Source organism: Labrus mixtus, chromosome 3, assembly GCF_963584025.1.
Source record: "Labrus mixtus chromosome 3, fLabMix1.1, whole genome shotgun sequence".
In the NCBI taxonomy this organism is placed as follows: domain Eukaryota; kingdom Metazoa; phylum Chordata; class Actinopteri; order Labriformes; family Labridae; genus Labrus; species Labrus mixtus.
In genome coordinates this window covers 24,408,278-24,433,150 of record NC_083614.1, presented here as the reverse complement: position 1 = coordinate 24,433,150, position 24,873 = coordinate 24,408,278, and the positions used below count along the sequence as shown (strand labels likewise).

The following is a 24,873-nucleotide window of genomic DNA, read 5'->3' as shown; positions in this document are numbered from 1 at the left end:
AGTGATCGCCATGGGTATTAGAGGATTCAAACTGTTCTTTGTTGATTTTATATTCAAATGTTTTACCTCAAGTTGAGCGCCCCAACTCTTCATGGAACGCTACTAGAGATAAAAAACAACAATCAATCTGACAAATTGAAGCAGCATTTACCTTTTTCTGCAAACCGGCCTTTATCAGATGAATCAAAGACATAAATGCTGTTATAAATTATTTCTTCTCAGCAGTATATGCAGGGATGGAAGTCATTTTTTTCAGCCAGAACTGCATGACTGTCTTTAAGGCCCAGGCACAGTCTGCAGCATTGATAGTTTCCTGTAAGCAACTTGTGCAAGGACAGTTTGTTGTGTTCCTGCATCTCCTTCTGTTCCTGTCTCTCCAGAGGAACCTGACAGAGTACTTTGTGGCTGTGGACATCAACAACATGCTCCAGCTCTACGCCAGTATGCTGCACGAACGGCGCATCATCATTACCTCAAGCAAGCTAAGCACTGTGAGTCCATCATCCCCCCCCCCTCTCCCCCTCCACTCATTCTCTCTCAGTTAGCAGCTTTGCCCTGTCAGACACCAGGAAGATAAGTTAGAACAATGTTCACATCAAAGAGGAGTTTTTAAACACTAAATCAAAGCTAACGTGAATCTTTCTTTGGAAATTGTTCTGTGTTCGTAGTTTTTATTCTAATTATATTTTTGATGAACTTTTGACATAGTTCAATGACAACGCGTGTTTAACAGAGAAAAGAAAACAAAAGGACAAGTGGTCATGGGAAGATCAGTACTCTGGTAGTCAGGAAACCAGATTTTTTTAAAACTTCAATATGATTTTAGTAAAAACCAAACTATATTGATACCTGTTTTGTTACCATGGCAACAACAATATGTTTTATAGGCATCTAATATTAGGTAAGGTCTTGTTTATAATTACCAAAAAATGTAGGCAAACTTTTGCACTTTGTCTTAATGGAAAACAAACCTGGCAACAATTCAGTATGTAGTCAGCATCGAAATGTTGCCAACGTATTTAGACAATTCTCTCTCTCTCTCTCTCTCTCTCTCTCTCTCTCTCTCTCGCTCGAGGCAGCTTTGAGTTAAAAGCATGACTTAAGATCTGGATTTTCTTTGTAATCTTCTTTCCCTTTATGCTACAATCATCTAAATCAAAGAGATTGTGTTGTTTTAAAACATGTGTGTTACCGAAAAGAATCAAAGTATCAAACATTTTGGCAACCTTACTCAGTGCATGAGGACAAATGTAGCCTCATTCAAGTCAGTTGTTGCAATTAATGCATTCATTAATTTTTTTAAAATCTGAATCTCCGGCTAAGTAAATACACTATTTTCCCCCTGTTCCTCCTCCAAGTTCTTTTGGGAGGCACATTAAGTAGCTAATTTGTTCTGAAGGATGTAATTGTCTGACAATATTGATTAGAAAAGTAGCAGTAGAGCAGTTTTTCTGAAGCCATTATTTAGATACGAGCCTTCGCTTGATGCCAGCAAAAAGGAGGAAGGCATCATCTTAACTCGCTGTGTTTTATGGCCAGTAATATTTCTGTTTTGTTTTGGACTATCTCACTTGCATCTGAAAAATATATATAATATATACAAATGTTGCTCGTTTACAGTCATAGTGAGTCACTGTTGCTATTTTCAGCTTCATATCAAATTCCGACTCAGATTTGCCCTCTTAATAAAGTACACAGCTCAAATGTAGGGACTATTTCCTAGATTGAACATGATTCTCTTCATCAATATTCCAGCAGGATATCAAACCCCAAGCAGTACGATGAGGGTATTTATCTGACACGGCTATGCTACTCGTACAGAGTGAGTTGAACTGATCTCTCTGCCCCCTCCCCGACTCCCTCCTTGCCCGGGCATCTCGCAGTCAAGCAGCCGCCTTATCACCACCCTCTGACAGGCTGGGAAATCTACACTAACGCTGGATTATATTATTTGACTGTTTTTCTTGTAGATGTGACATATTAATGCACAAAAAGGCTTTAAATTATCCGTTATTACATGCCCTAACTCTCTCACGTAATTTAAAGAGGTTCCTTCTGTCTGTCTGCATGAGGGAGAAAATCTCTCTGTCTCTTCCTCCCCCTTTTTCTCATTCCATCCTCCTCCACGTTATCTTTTCGGTTGACGAAGTAGAGCCAAATGTTTATGACTGATGAGATGGGAGAGGGCACTGATGTCATCCAATTCTTATCTGTATCTGTGTTTTAGCCGGTCCTGCCTTGGTGTCTACAAGGCCGTAGAACAGCGAACAGTCGGAGGGGCCTGTGGGTGCTGGAGGGAATGATACCCAAGGCGTCCCGTAGGAGCTGTAATCAGCAGGAGCTGTTAAAAATTACCAATGCCTCAGAGAGTCTCACCTGTCTCCCCCTTAGCTCCTAAGACCTGCAGAACCTCCACTCGAGGTCTAGTTTTCACGCTGTGCTATGACACAAGAGTCACCCAGTGTAAATGATCAGACTCGAGGGGAAAGAGTTTTGCTTTTTATCAGGAAGAGTGGGGGTGTAGGTGATATTAGTCTGTGATTTATGGTTTTCTTTGCAGCCTAGAGACTAATCTTGGCTCGTTTCTATAACAAATTTATGCCGACAAGATTTTTTTAAGAGCTTCCACGTCAGACCTTCACCCCTGTAAGCTTTTTATCCCTTGCAATCCTTCATCCACTCGTCTGTCTACCCATCCATCTTCTTCAGGGAGAGCTGTTTTGGTTTGGTTGCGATATATGTCAGGCACTGTAGTACAAAGGTATTTTCACATCTCCTCTGGGATTACTAGCGGGCCTGCTGTTATTACTGCTCCTGTGATGCGTTATTTTTTTGCTGTTGCGAAGATTGACCTCCCGGTTCAAGTGGAAATGGCTGCCATGAATCTTGAAGCCGGCTATCTATGTGTATACGTACTTAGCTGCAAAGAGCCCAGCTCATTATCCACACTGTGACTCGTGATCAAATACCCTAAAGGATGGGAAATATATAATGAACGTCAGAGTTTGTCAAAATGTTTGTTTAAGTGAGTGTTAGCAGTCAGTGGATGGACAGGTAGACTTTCTATAGTCAGATAGCGGATGTTTGAGAGGAGGTATTGTTAGTAACATCGTTAGTACCATCCAGCTGCTTTCACCACCTCCGCCTGTCCAGCCTCTCAGCCAAGCAAAGAGAAATGGGGAATAGAAAGTGGAAAGCGAAAGACGGACACACACACTCACACACTCACACACTCACACTCACACACTCACACACACACAGAATACATCCTGCATTTATTCTGCCTGCTCTCGGTGCTGCCTTGGTTAAAACCCCCGGTGAACTCCGTGTGTCAGTCTGCTGTACATGGCCGGCGCGTCTCGCAAGCAGTCAACAGCAAAAGAATAAATCATGATCATACAACAATGCGTCAGTTGACTTATTGCTGTTTCGAGACTGGAGGTGAACGGTACCACTGTTTAAAAAAAAAAAAAAAAAAAAAGGCCGGACGGCGGTGGCGCAGGGGCGGGAGTCAGCCGAGCGTGCAGCCTTGTCATAGGGCCGTATAATAGGGCTGCATCGGCCCTTCCTCTAACTAGTCAATTGGGAGGACCCCCGTCACCCCCACCCCCACCACCACCGCCCTCACCCTTCGTGTCTTTCATCTGCAGAGGCCCCCCAGCTCTGGAGCCCAGCCTCTGCCCTGCCTATCGCCCAAACTCACACACAGCCCGGCTTCAGCATTGTCTGACAGCAGCCCTCTCATCAGCCTGTCAGGCCTATGCTAACAAGGAGCTATCCATCCAGCGTGCCCTAGAGTGCCAGCTGTCTCTCTGTTTCCTGCCTCTTCCTCTCTTCTTCTTCTCCTCTCCTCTCCTCTTCCCCCGACTTTACTCTGATTCTCTTCGTTCTCTCCATCTTCTTCCTCACTGACATATTATTTTTTTGTCCATCTGTCTCTCACTCACCCAGGCTACACCTCTTTTTCTCTGCGACTTTGCCTCCCTCTTCCTGGGTATCTTAATGCATCTCTCTGTTGTTGGGCATCTGCAGAACATTGGGACATCCCCTCCTTCCCCCTTTCTACCCCCTTCATTTACCCCTGAACAGACTTATCTCAGCTCCATTGCCATGTGTCTGTTGTGTGCTTTGCCGCTCTGGCCGTGTATGTGCATATGCACACATTGTGGGTGTTTCCGTCTCTTCTTTTCTTTTTTTGCATGCATCTTTTTGTGTGTCCCTGCTCTCCTGAGCTCACAGGTGTTTGTACCTTCTGTCTTATGTCTTTCTGTAAGACTGTGTGTGCGTGTGTGGGAGGCCTGGCGTTAGCTGTTACCTGTGTCGTCCTGTGTGCCCCCTCTCTCTCTCTCTGTGCCACCTACTTGTTTGTGGCACACCTGCGTCGTGCTGGGCCTGACACCGGCGTTTGTCAACAGAGGGAGAAGCAGAGCGCGGGTAATTGGTGACTTACTCTGTGCTGGGGAGGGGAGAGGGAGAGGCTAACACAGCGATAAACCAGCAGGAGAAACAATGGACAGAAGGACAGCAGGAGGAGAGGAGGAAAGCAGAATAAGAAATGAAGAATTTGGAGGGAAAATGAGGCAGGGAGACGAAGGAGAAGAACGAATGCAATTTGGAGAGTGTGTGGGGACTGAATTGGAAGGAAAGACTTGTGGAGGGGAAATGAGCGTTGGAGGCTGGTGTGAAGAGGTCAAGAGCGACTCTGTTGATACCATTCCTCCTGTCAAATTGAATTACATTGCCTGCAGCAGCAGCTATTTGTCTCACACTTCACTCTCACTAGAATTGAACATATACAGTAGATTTCCTCATCTGTGTGTGCATGTGTATGCGAAGGGCACAGCGCTTTGGTTCTGACTTTAGAAAAATACCAGAATCTCAACTCCAGTGGTGTTAAATATATGAAAGAGGCCCCCACAGCAGCACTTCCTCTATTTTCTGTCTGCGTTTCACTTCAAAATGTCCAGTCGCTCAGGTAAAGAGGAGCAGTGTGGGAGGAAACGCACTCCTCACTGACAGACTCTCCAGAGCTCCGAGTCACAGTGAGGAGAACATCTGAGGCCTCTGGTGGGTCCGGCTCCCTCTTTCAGGGAACTTCACTGTTGAAGTGTGGTGCTGCTTTTCAGGCATGTAAAGGGACCAGCTCATGTGAATATGATGATGTATGAATATGGATAGCTGTGTGACTGTTGGAGAGATAACAGATGCGTTGCTGTTGCTGCCCACATGTAAATTACGATTATTGTTGTGTAAATCTATGTGCCATAATTCCCCTTTTTTGTTGTTAATTTCCTGCAGAAAAGCATCAAAATGTATCCCTGTTCCAAGTAATATTATGTTCAGGGTAAGAGATTGTACTGTGTTCAAAGTGCAAAGGGACACAGCTTAGTACATCAGGGTGATTGAAGTGTGCATGCAAAAGAAGAAAGAAAAAAATGCGAGTGTGCAGTTGATTGACAAAATTGTCCCACAATGCAATGCACAAAGGAACTAAAGGAGCTACTCACAGCTTGAAAATATTAAAACAAATTGTAGATGGTGGTGAAACGGCTGCTTGAACACAGCAGAAAACATGAAGAGCTATTAAATCTTTGAAAAACATTTTGATGTGTATCAGGGAAATTTAATTGGTAATGACATTCCAAAGTTGCAGTTTGATTGACATCAATGGCACAAGCAATGTCAGTTTTCTGCTCATATAAAAAACTTTTTAGACTAGTATTTGATGGGACACACACACACACACACACACACACACAATTGACTAAAAATCAGTCCTCATTATTGACAAAGACTGATGTGTGACCTCTTAGCTTAATGCAACCTAACTCAAAGTTGCAATGCAGGTCTAATCTCTTAACTTCACTCTTTCTTCTTCTCTTCATCTCCTCCACTTCATCTCTCCGTGTCTCTCTTTCTCTGAGTCTCTGGCTCCTTTAGTCTCACTGAATGGATCTGGGAAAACCAGAGTTAGTGTGGACACTTTCTGTCTCAGCCACAGTGCACTGAGAACGCTCTCAGGGCAGAACCAAAGACCTTGACTGCTTTTTGAAGCAGGCTGTCGCTGTATAATCGGTTAGCTTCTCTCAGAGGAAGGGGCAACACACACACCCCACACAAAACCACAGGCACACACACACCAGACACACCCGCATACACACAGTGTGAGAGGCAGGCAGCCCCTCATTACCGGGCAGAGCCCCGGTCCCTGAGGACTGGACCCAGCACCTAATCCTGTATTTGTTCTTGGGGACTGTATCTGTGATTCTCCATTGAATGGAATATTAAGCACCCAGGTCTTTTGTGGAGCGTGTAAGCCATTTGGCTCCACTCATCTATTATTTATCAGCCTGGCAAATATTTTATCAGCCTTAGCCTCTCATGACCCACTCTCATGTGAAGCCCCCCCGTAAATGAAGAAAAAAAAGAGCGGTACAATTTCTCTCTTTTCCCACTTATCTCCCTTTTACTTTTTGCTTCATTCGTTCTCAAACCTGAACAAGGACATAGGGGTTTGTTTTCAGCTGAATTAGAGAAGCAAATATGTGAACTATTCCTCTGGTGTTCCCTCCAAAATGCCTTATCTCAGGCACACTGCCACCTCCATCGCTTTGGAGATAGCAAATAAAAGAAAACAGAAATCTAGATTTGCTTTATAAATCATTATCTTAGTTTCCACCCCCACCCCCCTTCTCCCCACTCAGCCAACTCCGCCTGAGAAGAAGAGAAACAGAGAGAGAGACTCCTGTTTTCCCTTTCAACCTGAGAGTAAATCATGCCAGTTGGGGGGCTCACCTTGAGGCTTGGTGGAGATAATTGGAGTTGGTTAGCAAGGTGTTCTGTGCCATTACCTCCTGGTACCAGAGAATGGCTGGGGCTTGTCTCGCACTCCCAGAGGAGGAATACACTCGCCTGTTGGCTCTCCACTTAGTGTGTGTGTGTGTGTGTGTGTTTGTGCGCGTGTGTGACACACGAGCTTATGTGTGTATGTATATCCGCCGCCGGATCGCTGACCTCTCTTCATCACAATTTAATGGCCCCCTTACCCTCATCGCTTTGGAGAAAGGGAGCAGGGTGTGATGGTTTTGATCGTAGCTTTTCCACCAAGTGCTTCACTTTCACACATTAATATTCATAGCATTGATTTATTTTCAGAATTAACAGAAAAACAAACTGTTTGCGGGGGAATTAATCCTGACAGGAGCGTGGTATTGTTGTGTTTTATTTGAAGACGGCAGGCAGCAGAAATATGCATATGCAGATACACAGAGCAAGACACCAATTAAATGTTGATTAAGTCCTAACTATTGTGGGACTCGGTGTTTGAGATATTGAATTGAAGACAATTGGAAAAAAATCGTGCCTTTTTTTCAGCTGATATGAAAAATGAATGCAGTTAAAACAAACATACTGGGAGGGAGACTTTTGAACATACACACACACTTTTTGTTGTAAGATGTCCGGGCTTGATGTTTGGGTGCGTCCAGAGGGTGGGGTCCCTTTTTCTTTCTTTTTCTGGCAGTGGTGGTTTTCATCCGCCAAAGCTCACTCGCTTTTGGCCGGTCAATTGTGACACTGTGTGTGTCAGTGAGCACGGGGTCTCCTGATAGTTGTGTGTGTGTGTGTGTGTGTGTGTGTGTGAGTGTGTGTGATAGTGTGTCCGCTTCACACATTGACTGTGAAGCCGCAGCAGTATAACAGCGGCTGCTGCTCCAAGGTCCCGACGGTATTGGCCTCGCCCGCAGTCTCTCTTGGCTAACTCATGTTTCATTCTTTGGCAATTTGCCCTAATGAAGTCCCGCAGGAGCCCCTCAGACCTCTGTTCTCTTTCCATATTTAATCATGTTATTTTAATCTGGGGGATGAGCTAACGCCTCTTTCTCCTGTGTGTGTGTGGGTGTGTGTGGGTGTGTGTGTGTGTGTGTGTGTGTCTGTGTGTGCATGTCTGTGTGAGTGTGTGTGTTGCAGGTCATTACTATAGCTGGGTTTTCATGAGATGTCAAGAGGGGGATGCCGGATTTAAGACAATGGGAGACAATGACTTTAATTTTATGTGTAATGCTGGTTTGACAATGTAGAGCGCTCCTTTGAAAAGGGGTGTCATCTTCATGTGATTGCTTCTCATTATTTGTTAAAAAAAAAGGGCTATTTTCTCTTTTAATTTCTAGGTCAAAGTAGTTGGGATAATTTTGATTTTTATGGTAACTGTCAGCACTGTTTTGGGCTCCTTTTGTTGCTTTTGTGCAGGTCGCAGCACAATTCTAAGTTTGACATTGAATTGAAAGGCAGTTAATTATTAACACTGGGCTTTTTTTTGTGGCTTTTTGTGTGTTCATAAGAGGGTAGAAGCTGTGCATCATATTTTCTTTAGTTGAAATGACTTAATGCCTTGGTGCCATTGCAGCTGTTTTTATTGCAGTCAGAGATGATCCACCACAAATTAATCAATAAAAAGAAAAGTGTGTTTTTATGTTCTGTGAGTGTAAAGCAAGTGTTGCCTTTCTTTATGTCAGCCTTTTCAACACTTTCCTCTTCACCCCCACATCAACCCTTCTCCTGTCAACCAGTGATCTCCAGCTTTCAGTCTCCTCTCTTCCTCCAACAATAGCTCGCAGGTCGTGTGTTCATCACATCGGCACCAGACATGTCAGTGCACCGTGTTCTCTCCGAGGCCTTTTTGTGAGCAAGATTAAAGGCGAAATCAATGAAATCAAACATACAGTACATTGACACATCACTACAAAGCATCACCGAAGTGGAAACCCTGATCAGACTATGATTTTGAAAACAGGATAATAAGAGGATGGCGTCTGAGGTTCTTCAGAAGTCTTTAGATTTAATAAGTGTGGAAACTAGTTTCATAAGTGTAGAAATGTATTCTTTTTAAAGGACAACACTATATCTGGCCTTTTATTCTTTTTTTTGTCTTGTTGCGAGTGATTTCTGAATCTGAAATCACACAAATGTCGAGTTTAAAGCACAGACGGTTTCTTGTCTGTTTTTCTATAGTTCAGGTGTTGCCTTGAAAAGTGATGTTGTGATTGTCCTTTGCTTCTTTTTCTCTCTGTAGTTAACTGCATGTGTCCATGGTGCGGCTGCTCTGCTATTTCCTATGTACTGGCAGCACATCTTCATCCCTGTTCTGCCCCCGCATCTTCTGGACTACTGCTGGTAAGGCTCAGCACCTCTGAAACAGACACACACACAGTCAGTATCATCACAGTAAATGTTTTCACCTCCTAGTTTTCCCTCCTGTAACTTTCCCTATGACACACATGTGCACGCTCACAGACACACACCTCAAACGTAGACAGGTAAACACACCCACCCACACACACACACACACACACACACACAGACACACACACACCATGCCCTGGTCATGCACCGAGCACCGCTGCTAAAGCCTCGGTGTAAAAGTGCAGACACACATGTTCACACATCCTCCCGCCCCATTCTTCGAGCTGTTCTCACGATTCCTCTCATACTGCGCCATCTCCTGTGTGGCCCCTCGACATAATGAACGGCCCGGATCACCTTGCTTCATATTTCATGCCAGTGCTTATAGCACCACTCTCTCATCATGTTAGCCCTCTCAGGAGTTCATTACCACCCATCCAACACAAATGCAACAAATCTGAGTGGACTCGAAAGCAACTGAATGGAGAGCAGATGTAACAGCTCATCTACACATCTACATGTGTTCAGTTCAGCTTCAGACCTGCACATATTAAAAAAGTGTGTGTGAACAGGGATGTCGGCTTACGTCAAAGGAGCGGTTTTTTTGTCGAATCTGTTCTGGTAGCTCCCACAGTACCGGGCTTTACCATGAGGGACAAATCGGCTTCAAAAAGCTATTTATCACTGACAGTAAAATGTGATTTTCAACACTCTGTGAAGACTCATCTCTATCTTATTTAATCACAGGGGTTTCCCCCATGCACTGATTTGATAGCTAAATTCTATTAGATGCTCTGTGTGTGTGTGTCTGTGTAAATGTTGATGAAAGTCAGCGCTGTATTTCCATAAAAACAGAGAAGACGGCGGCCAAAGTGCAAAGCACCAGACCTGATGTTTGTTTTTCTTCTGCTTTAAGTTGATTACAAGCCTGTGGCCTCTGAATCACTCCGGCCAGGGAGATTCTGACCCACAGCCATCCCATTACTGCTGCCTCTGTTAACCTCATCATAAAATGGTTGCTATTATTTGACTTTTTTTGTTGATTTTATTCGTCTTGGTGGATGGAAACACGCTCTATGATTCAATCTTTCCTTGCCACAGTCTTTGAGTATGAAGATAAATTTCCCATAAAATAGAAGTGACATGATAATAACCATGCAAAGAATATTTTTGTGTTGTAAAAAGAAAACATTTCAAGTTTCCGTTAGTTTTCTAGGAAGGGTTCCAAGTTTCTATATTTACTGAAAATGCCATCTCATTAAAGGAAAACTCCATTCAACTTCCAAAGGGACATGCAATAAGATTTAATGTCATCATGAATAAATAAATAAAAATTCACATCAATAACTTGAATAACTGTATGGCATTAGTATCCTGAGTATTTTCCTGTCATGTATTTCAAGGTAAATTAATTCTTACTGATTCCTCCTTTTAGAAAAACTTTAAAAACAGTTTCAATCAACTCTCATTGAATACAAACTTTTACCTGGCAAAAAAATAAATATGAAGGAGCAACACAAGGATTTCTGCTTTTCTTGTGAAAACTAAATTTGAAGTCTGATTTTAGTAATCAGTTGAACCCTGCATGTTATATGCTTGGGATACAGAACAACATTATAATTATAATCAGTCTTGCTGCCTGTATTAAGACTTTGTAATGTCAAGCAGCTGATCTTGACTTGGTCAACAATCTGCTACCCAATGAATACCCTCCATTTCAAGAGTCTTTTTTTAATTTTTCTGGGAATGGTGTGTGAAAGGCACCTTTTTCATGTTTTCTCATAAATATGTGTTAACTGCATGAAACCATTTGATATTAATGTTGCTCTCATCCACAGTGCCCCCATGCCATACTTTGTGGGAGTTCATCTTAGTCTGCTTGAGGTACGTAAGTCATTCTGTGGTGGATATTAAAGTAAAAACACTATTGCAAGAAAGTGGATGATTTCTAATTTGAATCAGGATTTATCATATTTCATTCATGCTTTATATTTATGTAGTATGTTCACAGTGTTTCTTCTCTGTGTATCTGGCTAACTAATGCCCCATATGCTTTGGTGAATTGTGCTCTCAATATTGGTGTGAACTATTTCAATTACTAATAGGAATATCAGTCTGACCATGTTTGACACCCACAGAAAAATGAATTTAAAAAACTGACGGAGTGTTTTCCCCTCTTTATCCTCCTGTCTTGCTTATGTGCATTCTTATTCGGAAATACAGAAGACGTAGAGAAAGGCAGAAGAAGTATCTGCAAACAAAGAGCTTCTCTCCTTCATTGTTAAACCTGCAGTGTTTGTAGAGGGGCAAACCGTCTTCGGCACTGCTGTTGTGTGAGAATGCAAGTTGCAAACACGCGCACGTTTGCACTTGTGTGTGTGAGTGTTAGTATGCAAGTGTTTGTCTGTTTGAGTGTGTAATTGTGCAAATGCATATGTTGCAATGCGCGCGCTCGTGTGTGTGTGATATTTGTCTGACAGTTGCGGCAGAGGCAGTATTTATCACACTCTGCATCCCTGACAGACCCCCTTTCCGCCACTACATAATTAGTCCAGATCAGCATGTGAGCCTCCACTGCACAGGCTGTCACAAAAGTGACAAACTAGAAATTCACACACTATTCTGCCCACCCCCCCTACAAACACACACACACAGACACACCTGCCTGTATCCTGCACCACACTGAAATAATTGTTGAATTTGTCGCCATCAGGATGCACACAGCACAGCATCACTGTGTTGTTGATGCATGAGGTTTTGGTCTAGAGGAAAATCTTTGCACAGTCCAAATGTTCCTCTCAGTGCCATTCTTCATTTTTTAAATACGTGTTTGTGTGTTCTATAGTTAAGATGCTTTAATTTTTTATTTTTCTTACACACCATTTTTTACTCAGTGGTATAGGAGTGTGATGACAGTGGGGGTTTAAAGGTGACAGTGTACTTTCTAATTTCTGGGGCTGTTGGACAGAAATGACTGCCTGCATGGAAACACACCTGAAACAGGAGTTAGAATTTAAAGCTTAATTGTATGATTACTAAAATCATGATAAACAACAGGATTAACCAACAATATTCTCAGGCTCATTATTATCTGAAATATGCAAATTAATCTATAATTTTACCAAAGTTTAAAAGTAAACTTAGTTATTTAGAGTTTTTAAGTAAGCAAACTTTTTTTTACAATAATATTTAAAGGTTAAGAGTCGTTCATTATTGTAAGAAGGTTATCAGAATAGTTTAAATTCACTGAATCATTGTGTTGATGTTCACTCTGGACTTTTCTTCCCTTCAGAGAGTACGCAGCCGATCACTGGAGGATGTGGTCATTCTCAACGTGGACACCAACACCCTGGAGAGTCCCTTTGATGACCTGCACAACCTGCCCAGCGACGTGGTGAGTCACACACAAACGCACAAACACACGCACACTCACACGCACACACCATTCAGAGCTTCTCAACCTTTATTGTCTAATTAGACATGACACACAGAAGGTTCTTTTCCACTTTCACATTGAATATCACTTACAAACACACATTCTCATCTCCTCTGATGTACTCACACACTCACACTGACGCCCACAGACACACACACACACACATACAAATACATACAAACAAACACACACACACACACACACACACACACACACACACACACACACACACACACACACACACAACCATATAACCATGCAGAAACTTGTCAAAGTATAGCTCTGTCCCCTCCCCACATCATTAATGACTGCAGCACCAGCTCCTCAGATTGCGGCTGTCTAAAGTAAACTCCCGTCGCGCCGTGTGACGCTTGAAGGCGAACAGCATTCCCCGACCATCAGAGGCTTGTGGGAAAATGTGCAACTCCCTTCCCTTCATCTCCATCCATTCTAATCATTATTTCACAAAGTCTTGCATTTCTGCCTGCCCACTGGCACGTTTCTGAGAGCGAGAGATAGGAGGAGGGAACGAGGCAGAGTAAAAGAAAAGAAAAGGCAGAGATGGGTGATTTTCTAGGGGGAGAGAATGGGAAGAAGGGGGCCAATTACCAGTGTGGGCAGTGAAGCCACCTGCCAGTGCTTCGTCTCTTTAATTAATGGAGCAGTGACGCCGGTCAGTGCTACAGGAAGCATCACCACAGCGTCAGGGTCAAATTTATACACTCACACACACACGCACACTTTAACCAAACCTAGAAAACTACACACACACACACACACACACACACACACACACACACACACACACACACTTTAACCAAACCTAGAAAACTACACACACACACACACACACACACACACACACACACACACACTTTAACCAAACCTAGAAACTACTCACATTGTTGTCTTATATTCTTTGGGGAAGCAGAATTGTGTTTGTTTAGTTATTTTTCTGGGTGTGTATATCACAGCTCCTCCTCTTGAGAAACGGAGGCCCTGCTGAGGCTGTGGACGCACTTTTACCTACAGCGCTTATAGTATATTCTCAGCCTCCACCACCTACAGGCACCATATAATTCAATCTACTGTCCAGCAGACTCAGTCCCACAGTCCTCTGGCTCTCCTGATTTAGCACTGCTCACTGCTGTGACTTCTACTGTGCGTTAATGCTGTCTTACTACCTGCAATGATGTGATCTCTCCTACATTTAACCAATTTCCTGGCTACTTTTTTTTTTTAAGCCTGCTTGCCTGCCCACCTCTTCTCCTGCCTCACTGCCCGGCTGCTCGAGTTTCATGACACCTGTCTGCCTTCTTGTCTCGCTCTCACAGCACTCACCGCCAGCCTGGACGTTTCGTGCACCCGCTGTTTCTTTGCCTGTGCGCCTGTCTGGCTACAAAACCTTCCTCTCACTAACTGCCTGCTAGCTTTTCTGCACCCAGGGACTCCAGCCCTAAATTAAATTGCAAACTGAGTTTGTCATAAAAAGGAGTCAGGGCTTTTGAAAAGCGACAGAAGCAGAGAGAAAAGCCTTTGTCTTTACCGTGTGCTAAATTAAGTGGCAGGCTCTGAGCCTTTTTTCGCTTTGATCCCCTACTCACCATTTTCCCTGACTAATGACAGAACATAGCCCACATATCATGTCAAATTACACCACCTGAAATGGAAAACTTCAGTGGCATTAATATATTTATCGCAACAAATTGTTGTTGTTTTTATTCCTATTCCGATTTTTTTTTTTTTTCTTGTCTCCTCTCATCTTTTCACCGGGGCGAGCAGATTAATAAGGAAGCGAGCAGGTACTAATTGAGTGGAATTCCAGGTCTCTTGTTAGTTTGCTTGTTAGTGATGAGGACATGCCACATGGCATTTGATGTTTTGTTTACACACAAGAAGATGTTTGAGGCATTGTGCAGTTTGTCAAACAGAGGCCTGAAATCCTGATTAATGCTGAGCAGTTCTCAGCCCGCGCCTCGTTTCTGTGATATTAAAACCACTCCTCATTTCTGTCTAATTCTCACTGCAACACTGGCTACTTAACACTCAGGCTTTATTCAGCAGGAAACTGAAGCCCCAAGACCCATGAAGTAATGATTATTTTAGCTTTAAAAGCCCAGCATAGGTTGGTATGAATACACTTAAAAGCATGAAGTGGATGAAAGGTAAAGGCCACAAGCAGTTTTTGTGCGTTCTTTAAGTCTTTGTAATAGAAGGGAAAACAAAGCACTCTGATGTTGATTTAAGCAAACCTTCAGAGATCTGTCTAATTATGCCGACGCAGGCTGTGAGCACATGTGGACTCTGTTAGGCGGCTCGGCTGACCAGTGGCCGGGCTTTTAGCAGGTTCAGAGTTCACAGTTGTCCTGAATTAGCCGCCGCCATTCAGACAGGCCCCCGACACCGGCTCCACTAGTGCCCGCCCCTTAATGGTCTCTTCCTGCAACTTAACACATAATATTTCAGATTTACTGACTATTACCAATAATAGCACGCCGGTAGCAGTTCCGTTTTGCAGAAAAAGGAAAGATCTGAATAAAATAGTTAATTGGTCACGAGGCAAAAAAGGATGCAGCGATCTTTTGAGGGTCATGACTTTCTTTCTTTTTAATTAGAGATGACACATGAATCAGAGGTTTAATTTAATTTTCTCTTTTTTCTGGATTCATCATTTTTTTACAAATGCAGATAAATGAATTGCATTAATCTATTTAATCATTTATTTTTTTTTAATCATTTTGTAGTGTAACTCTCTTTGTTTAATTATAAGTCAATCTAAAATATTCTCATTTTAAGCCGCCGTATATTTTGTCGTCTTTCTATGAATAAAACAACCCAGGAACTTTTTTTTGCTGCTGATGTCTTTAACTTTGTGCTTTTCTTTTATTATCAGATTTTATTTTAATCATTATTATATAAAGAGTTTATTTGTTTTGATTTGACTCTGTGTATTTTTAGGAGAATTTTTCATATTTTAAGACTGCATAAGTTGAAGTGAAAGTTTCCGTTGTTTTTACACATTAATAAGTCATACTAATCTCAGAGAGAGTGTGCTGCTGTCAGTAAAATCAATATGTTGACAAGCATGCTGAAAAGAAAATATTCAATAAAAAGAAATGTAGTTTTTCCCTGGAAGATCAAGGTATTTTTGTTTCTTTTTCTGCGATCCACAGTTCCGTCCCCGCACAGAGATTGTACTGATAAAGTTATAATTGGCTTTTGGTTGGTTGGAGCTGTTTACCGCGCTAGTCATTAAAAGTATCCAAGAATAGCAAATTAGGACTCTGTTAATTCTGAAAACAAACAGTGTGTGACTGAATCAGATTTTTTTTTGATCCCGCCAATTGATCTCATAGCGATGACGGAATAATTTTTTCATGTATTATTCTTTCTGTGCCACACATTCAAGGTGAGGTGCTACAATGCTGCTTACATCTTTATTTTCAGATGCTCCCTCTCACATCACAGCCTAATTCCTTCTATTCTCCTCCTCTCTGCCTCGCGCTACTTTGCTGACACCGTGTACCCATACATTCCTAGCCTTCATACATTTGATCATTTGTATTCCCAATAAAGGGGGGAATTTACAGCGTACACTCCTACTTCCTGTATTTCAAGCCTGCATTTGGAGGTTTACAAATGAATGAGGGGGTTGCACTTGTGTCTGTGCGCCTCTCCTGAGATCACCTGGCACACTTAATCAAACATCCCGGCTTTAATTTGGTTGCTCAGATTCAGATGCTCAGAGAAAACAACATCTACATCATCATCTACTACAGCCGACAGCAGGAAAACACACATGCAGAGCGATGCACAGGCACACACACACAGATGTCTACACGTTTGTCGGCCAGAATTGTTCATCTCTGACATTTAGATCTAGTTTAGGAGTAAACTTTTGCTACTCACAGATTTTTGGTTTGTCCACAAAATTCCCTCTTTTTCAACTCAGATTTAGCAGTTTCCTTTCTTGGTGTAGCAGAGCCAGCGACAGTTCAGCCTGTCACATGCTGCTCTAACTAGACGGTAGCTCACACTGGGAATGTGGTCGCCCCACCTCAGTCACATACTGTAATTTAACACAACCAGTCTCAGTGTTTACAGCATTAAATAACAAACTTACCAACAAGTTTGTGATAGTGTTTTGTTTTTTTTCAATCTGTATTTCTCCGGCTGCAAAATGTGGAGATGTGCTCATTTAAGCAGTCATTTTACAGGTTACGGTTGTTTTAAATGGTGCTGAACTGTGCTGCAAACGGTCTCTCTGCAGTGTTAGCAGCCCTTCATTTACTCATGTGGAGTTTAAAGCTGCACTTCATTTTCACACACTCGTTCTGCCGGCGGTTCACTCCGGATTAGAAGTCAAAAAGGGAGAGCAGCATCACCCACCGCGTTAGTTATTGAAGTGAGAGATGACATTTAGCTGTAGTTAATTATGTATGCAAAACTCGGCTGCATAGCTGCTATAAGAGGTCAGCTTGACAAAGTAACCCCACACCGGGGAGAGTCTCATGGCAATGAGATAGCCCTATTAAAACACACACATACGCACACACACACACAGACTTTTCTTCCCCATGCTTTGGCACTCTCTCTCACTTTTCCTCTCACTAATGTTTCGTATTGTTCGTGCTTTAAAACAAAACAACATTTAATGACTGAGAATTATATATGCTTTAATAGTTTATTTTTCTAGTTTATCTCTGTTTTCACTCATTTATTTCATCACTCGGCTAATTTAATATCCACTTAAGTTATTTTTTTCTATCATAACGATCACGTTGGTAAGAAAAGATTGTATTAAACTCCACCCTATCATCTTTAGTAATATCCCTGTTATTGTGCAGTTTTACCATCAGACTTAAAATAGAGCTTCATTTAAAATAAAGGAATTCATAAATTATCTAATATTGTTTTAAATTGAGCGATGAACGAAATTCATATTCAAACTAACACGTTCATTGTGTGCGTGTGTGTGCGTGTATACGCCTCTTCTCTGTGTGTCTTTGTTCACATTTGTGTGTGTGTGTGTTTGCGTGTACGTGTGTTTGCACGGTTCAGACTGCAGCACATCAAAAGAAAGTGGGAGATTTTCATAACTATTTTTTTTCTTTGTAGTTCTTTAATTGCGTCCCAGTGGCTTTCTTTCCCTGGACAGAATCTTAAACAAAACATTCTTTTTTTGTGAGAAGAAAACCCAACTTCTTCTTTTTTTATTTCTTTTTAAACAACAGACAAGTGTCAGGGTTGTTATTTGGGAGGTTTTTTTTTTTTCTGTAGTGATTATTAAGAGGAACATTTTAAATATTTATCCACAGTTTTGTGTGTATGTTTTATTTTCCCGTCATTTACCTTTTTTTTTAAATCACTGTATAGTTAACAGAATTTTTTCAGTCAGGTTTTTACCTTTTTGACACATTATTGTTTCTGTTTCATGCTGGCAAATAAAGACATGTCCAACAGTTATTTAACAGATATGACCAGGTTTCAAGCATTTTCTGTTTAATTATGTTGGCATGTTATATGAAATTTGGCTATATTTAATCAGGTGCTTGAGGTTGAGAGCTTCTCTATCTCTTACAAAGACGGTGAGAGTGACTTGTGTCTTTTAGTAATTATTATAAAAAGTACATTTTTATTTTATTTTGAAATTTTACAATTGATGGCTAGCAGTACTTTTAGTATATATTCAGTCACTTCATTTTTTATTTATCTGCATATGAGAGTGATATAAGGTGGATGTTTATGTGAGTATCATTGCATCTTTTCATACACATTTAGGTAGACACACACTCAATCACACACACACACACACACACACACACACACACACACACACACACACGTTCACACAGATGCGTGGTGTCACCTACAGAGGCATCATCCCTTACAGTCAAGCAGGGATCATCATTGCACCTGCTAATTACCACTTCCAGCTGGAGAGTTAAATGGAGATCTGTTCTATGTCTGACCTTTGACCCCGTGCTCTTTATGTGACGCACTTCAAACCCTGTTTGGGCCGGGCCTTAATGAGGCCCCATGTCTGCCCTCTGTGGGCTGTGCGCTTTGGATGCCCCGCTTTCATCCCGACCATCTTCCCTTGATGTAAATTGAAAAGATCACAGCTATGGGGAGAAGACCTGTACTGGAAAGGCCCCTCTGCATAGATTATGAATATCATAACTCAACAGTTTCTCTCTCTCTCTCTCTCTCTCTCCCCCACCCCAACCACCCACTCCCCTTTCTCCCCTCCTGCCACCCTTTCCCTGTACAATGCTATAGTTCTAATTGGACCCAATGGGGGACTCTCTGCCTTTGATCTCATCACCGCCACTGTGACTTTACACTAAAAAATGTCACTGCCAAATTGGGTTATCACCTGTAGAGCCTGGCCTTCCTCTGATGCCTGTACGCATCTCGTTAGCTTCACTCAAACTGTAGAAGTTAATTAGTTTGACAGAGCCATTACCATGGAGGCATACCTGATGATTGTATTGAGCGTTGGCGCCACATTCGAATCTAACTATTAAACACACATTTATTTTTTTGAGTTGGATGTGAGAGAGAGCTCACCTGCGACTGTGCTTCATTTTCTTATTTGAAAAACTATGATCTGCTATTTGTCCTTCACTACTTCTATATTTGTTATATGTGACATTTTAATTAATCATCATGTGTGACTTGAGAAGAATATTTTTTATCATGTTTAATATTTCTTTGAAGTTATCCTTTATCATCCATTTTTGTCCCTAACACCGGGACACAAAGCACAAGTGAAGTGGTGTCCCCACCTCATTAAAAAAAGTGTTTGCAGCGCTCTCGTCCGTTCAAAGCTGCTGTACAGAACTCTGTGTGCAGAGAGTAAACTCTGTTCCGTCTATTCTGACAGTCTTTGGGGTATGCCTCCCCCACTTATACTGACATTGTGTTCGCTTTGATTCATCCCCCAAAAAAAAGACAGTTTAATGATTTGCAAGGATGAAAAAAAAAATCTGTGAAAACGCACATAAACATGAAATATTAATTCCAGAAAGAGCTTTACATAAACATAAAAGCATTTAGCACAATGAGTGAATATGGAGATGACACTTGTTAATTTATCCGTGATAAACTTCCTGTTTGATGCCTGGGAGCATTTGCAATGGCTGCACGGGGACGATGTGGAGAGTGAGAAAGCCCAGGGGAGAGGAATCGACGCTGTTCGTTTTGTCTTTGTCCCAGTTTAAGACTGCCACTCTCTCCGTCTCGCTTTCTCTACTCCTCTCCTTGTCTCACTCAGCCTCTTCTTCTTTCTGCCCGTCCTTTGTACGAGCTCTGCTCACACTTTGCTTCTCCTCCCTGAAGTTCTCCAGAAAGGCTAATTGCAGACGCCCGACCATGATACCCCTCTAGCGCTGCAGCTACTCAGCATGATGCATTTGGCCTACTGTGATTGAAAAAGAGCTGATCAAAATTGAAGAACTGGGGTCATTTAATGGTGGACAAAACCTGTAATTTTCTCTTGCTTTCATCTCTTCTTTCTTCTCTCTGTGCCTTCAAACACTGCTTTTTCCAATTAAATCTTATAACACTGGAGCATAGAAATTGATGTAAATATCACACGTTGCTTTAAGAAGGTGAACAAGCCAGACATACAAATATTGGGGGGGTAGGAAAAAATATTGATATATCCTCATCCTGACTCTTGTGATGCAATTATCATATAGTGGTTCCAAATAATGATTTAATAAACAGAAAAATGCTGCTTTAAAGAGATTTCCCTGCCAATTGGACTCACTGTGTCACTACTTATGACATGAATGAGGGTGAGATGGACAAAAGTTAATTTGCTAATGAAGAAGATAGGTGTGATACTGTTAGACATTGTGTGATGTTTCATGTGTCATTTTTAAAAAATTAAATTATTGCAGATTGTATCGTATCGTATCGTATCGTACTGAAGTTAAATAAAGTGATTTCATGGAATGGTTGTATAAGTAGCTGTGTGCTTTATCGTACAGTTACACTACGCTTCAAGGCTAACCCTTATTCAGAAATCAGAGTGATGAAGGAAGATCCAACATCCAAAAAGTTTTCTCTGCCCTGTTGTTTAGCCCAAGAGCAAGACACTGAATCCTTCACATAGAGAATAAGCAATGATTTCAGCTCATTATATGTCATTATATGGTTTAGATAAAAATATAATATTAACATGTTTTGCTTTAATTGAAGTCAAATGTTAAATGTATAGGTTTTTCTTTTAAGTTGTGATTCCCAGCTCCCGTAGAGCCCAATCAAATGTTGTGCTTTTGTGAGAAGCTGGCACAGCCCACACAGAGAGCAGTAGTCCTTCACTACCCTGCCTCCTCCTTGCTCTGCCACAGCACAGTCAGATGACTGCTGAGCAGGTGAGGAGAGCCTCTTGACAACTTCCTTCCCAGACTCCCCGGGGCCCGCTGGCCAGGGTGAATCTTTTGTCATCCTAAAACAAGCTCGGGCCTGCTGCTCCTCCACTCTCGCCTGGAGTCCTGGAGACAGAGCCAGGAGAGGGGGAAATAATTAAAGACATTTTTATGTCAAGAGTCCCTTTCTGGAGGGAGTTGGGGAGAGCCAACAGGGGAGGGGAGAACAGGAGGACTGAAAAGGAAAGAGGAGGAGAGGAAGAAATGGAGGGAGTAGTGAAAAAGGCTAGATATTGATGGGAGGAGAGTTTGGGTGGCAGCACAGAGACAGAAATGGTGAGAGAGGAAGGATGCAAGCGAGTTTCCATTTCCTCTCTGCTCCCCCCCCCCTTTCCTCCGCTCAATTAGCAAAGCAGCAGGTGCTCTCAGCAGCACAACAGATAAGCTAGAAGGGAAGGCTGAAGCTTTTCCCTTTCTTTTCTTTCCTTTTTGGGATGACCTGCAAATGTGATACTTCACACCCAGAATGGGCTAGCTGTTTCCTCCACCAATTTCAGAGGTGATAATTTAACTTTTACCCCTCCGTCTCTCCACCCCCCCACCCCATCTCTCTTTCTCTCCCCCTCTCTATGTGTGTCTCGCCCACTTTCCCTCTCATTGTATTCCACCAGGTGTCTTCTCTGAAGAGCAAGCTGAAGAAGCAGTCAACAGCAACAGGGAGTGGTGTGGCGAGGGCCTTCCTGAGAGCGCAGGCCGCTCTGTTCGGATCCTACCGAGACGCCCTCAGATATAAACCTGTAAGGATGCAGGCATTCATCTCTGACAATCATCTTTTTGCATCATATAAAAACCAAATAACTTTCTCTGCCCTGGACAGCAAACACACATATTTCGATCATGTTTCAACAGTTAGTCATGCTCAGCTACACTGTTAATACAAGGTGATTTAAAGAGTACATTTTTCATATAAAGGCCAAAGATAGTATTTTCATTCACATGCAGAGATATTCACAGTCTTGTATATATTATCGCAGCTCCTCAGAATGTGTAGCACGCTGCGGTGATCTTAGTTTGGGCGAGTTGAGTCAGACACCAGTGCCGTCTGCTAAGACTGGGGCGGTTTTGACTGAAGGTAAAAGGTGTGCTTTTAGCTTCGGTGAGAGCTAAGGTGGGCCTGTCTGAGGCAGTGAAATGTCAGAGGAGCTGAAAGGAGTCAGGACGTTCCCTTTGAAGATCCCTTTTAGCCACCTTTGGTGTTTTACTCTCCTTTACTAAGCCCCCCTAACATTTCTTTTCTGGATCTTTTCTGCTTATCAAGTCTGAGTCAGAGCACGGCAAACTACAGCATGTCCTGTTTGTCAAATAGCGAAGCCTTTGTTCCTTTGGCTTTGAGATTAATTGGACTTTGTGGACTCCTCGAGTCAAGATGCTACATTATTGATGCTGTCTCTCTTTTCTCTGTATACAGACAGTATACGAACAAACTGCCTCCCCTCTGACACAAGCACTGAGACTCAGTGAACGTGTGTGTGTTTGTGTATGTGTGAGCACAACATGCAGGGATTTCTCAGTTCCCGCACACTCACACTATGTTTTCTCTGAGACAGGATCTGCGTCAAAGGAGTTTACATGCATGCAATCACACACGAGCATGCACAAACTGCACCTCTGCTTACATGAGGAAAGTGATGATGCTTGCTATGTTCTGATATTTGTGAAATATCACTCTGCTAGTTATGGTTTTTGGAGCTTAGGAAAGGATCTTCCTAGACAGAGCACTGTGGTTCAGAGGCCCATATGCCTCAACAGAAGGAGGGGTGTGGATGCTTGGTGGGAGTCTTGCTGAGTTGCAAATGAAACAATGCAGGAAAATGATAATGAGATGAAAAGCAATCAGCTGATTTGAACGGCATTTCTCCGGTCATCAGTTTGAACTCAAGTCAACGCTCCCCCAGGTGCTTTTCACTAGCAAGAAGCAGCACACGTCTGACGAAAAGAACCTGAAATAGCTCACTCATTAGTTTTCACCACCATCGATGAAGCTAAGTCAGGTTGGTAGGTGTTAGTGTGCCATCGCTGTGTCCTCGGTGCTATTTAAGGGCAGCAGATGTGTGAAGAGTTCATATCATCCGACCTGATGTGAAAAGTCTTGGTAGGGGAGGTCGAGGCGCTATCACATGATTAGAAGTATAAAGACCATTATAGACACAAAACTTTACACATTTCATAGGCTCTTGCACAGTACGACACATCCATGTAACTTCTTCAAACACAGCGTCAGTTATCTACAGAAACATTTAGAAACATGAAGAAATATGTGTTCCTGTCAAATGATCACTTTAAAAACATTAAAAGTTGTGAATATTATAATATACTTTATGTCAAAACAGCTGTATGAATAAAAAGTTCAGTTTGGTCTGTTTTTATTTAATCATAAAACAAACCACATAACACATGATAATATTTGAATTAAGGTCCTCCTAAATACTGAAATTCATCTGAAGAGAGCTGACCACTAGTTTTTTTTAATGTAATGTCTGTCTTTATGCTCTCCTTCTAGAGAAATTGTATTTCATTTCAAGGGTCGTTCTTTGGCTTAAATAAAGCACATTAGAAACATTAAATAGAAGCATTCACTCTCAACCCTCTCTGTCCACCCACTTTATACATACAAACATGCAAACACACGTTTCTGTGTTCTTCCATTCCTCATTGAATTGCTATGTTTTCTAGTCTTCTTTTAACATTAAGTAACAGCCCTAACCTGTCTGCTAAGTGCAATTTCTGCATTTGTACTGCATCTTTCAAACTTACATAATTGAATGACAACTCAGTGTACGTATGTGTTTCAATAGTGATATGAAGTCAATTCTAGAGTCCTTGCTAATGAATCACAACTTGATTGTATGTTATACACTGTATGTGTGCATTAACTTCAACCCTAACCCTATTTACTTGACAATATGCAATGAAAGACACTATTAACCATGGTACCTGTGATGATAGCAAAATTAGACATTAGGAATAGTGTTCACTTATCATACATTTACAGTGGAATTACCCCTTTAGCTGTTTGATATGCTGTTTTTGACATGTGGTGAAAAGGAGCTGCCACCTCGAAGGCTAAAGCCTCCATTCATCAGACATATGATTTAACCACTGAGCTAAACCTGCATCCCTCGTTTAGCTGTTTTAATAAGATGCATCCAAGTTATTTCAAGTTTATTCTACAGAGATACGAGTTGTGAATGTTTAACCCTGCAGATACAGTACCAGCCCAGCCAAATGTTCTTTTCTCTTGATAAACTTTCTTCAAAATATCAACTTTATTTCCCACTAACTGTTAAGGCATATTTTTTTCAAGCTGAAACTGGAAGTTGTCATGGTCTTCTTTATTGTGAGCGACCTTTGTGACCCTGTTAAAATAGATACATTCTCTGTTTCTCTCCTCATTTAGCAGCCGTAACAGTCTGCATGCCGTGCAGGCCTCTGTGAACAACAGGATTTTGTTGGATTTTGATGTAAACACAGACCCAGACTTAAAGTTTTCATTTTCACTAGCAGCTAGTTGTAAGTCTCAGCATGCTGTTCAGTTTTGTTCGCTGCAGCGTGGTCCCAGGCTGTAGCAGCCAGATGGGGACTGGAAAGCTTATTAAACTACAACAAACTTGTTTAACTGTGTTTTTTTTTTTTTTTAACAAGAGAAAACGCCTTAAAAACTTTCAGTGATGTAAGTAGAGCAGTATTCCTGTGATGTAATTTGGGCCACTGGTATCATCCGCCCGCCCATCCTCGACAATGGGGTTAGTCTCCAGTGTTCATAAGTTGTTTTTATGTGTCACACTATGCTCACAGCCTCAAACAGACAAAGCACAT

General features: G+C 41.9%; 1 protein-coding gene across 2 annotated transcripts in view; it reads left to right on the top strand.

The window, feature by feature from the left end:
* The window catches only part of dennd1b (DENN/MADD domain containing 1B), a 110,666-nt gene that overhangs the window by 58,139 nt on the left and 27,654 nt on the right, over nucleotides 1–24,873 (top strand). For both annotated transcript variants that reach the window (XM_061034119.1, XM_061034120.1), the window contains 5 exons: nucleotides 381–491; nucleotides 9,071–9,171; nucleotides 11,019–11,064; nucleotides 12,473–12,574; nucleotides 21,669–21,794. In XM_061034119.1, the coding sequence (XP_060890102.1) occupies nucleotides 381–491; nucleotides 9,071–9,171; nucleotides 11,019–11,064; nucleotides 12,473–12,574; nucleotides 21,669–21,794 (486 nt within the window). The remainder of the gene's footprint in view (nucleotides 1–380; nucleotides 492–9,070; nucleotides 9,172–11,018; nucleotides 11,065–12,472; nucleotides 12,575–21,668; nucleotides 21,795–24,873) is intronic.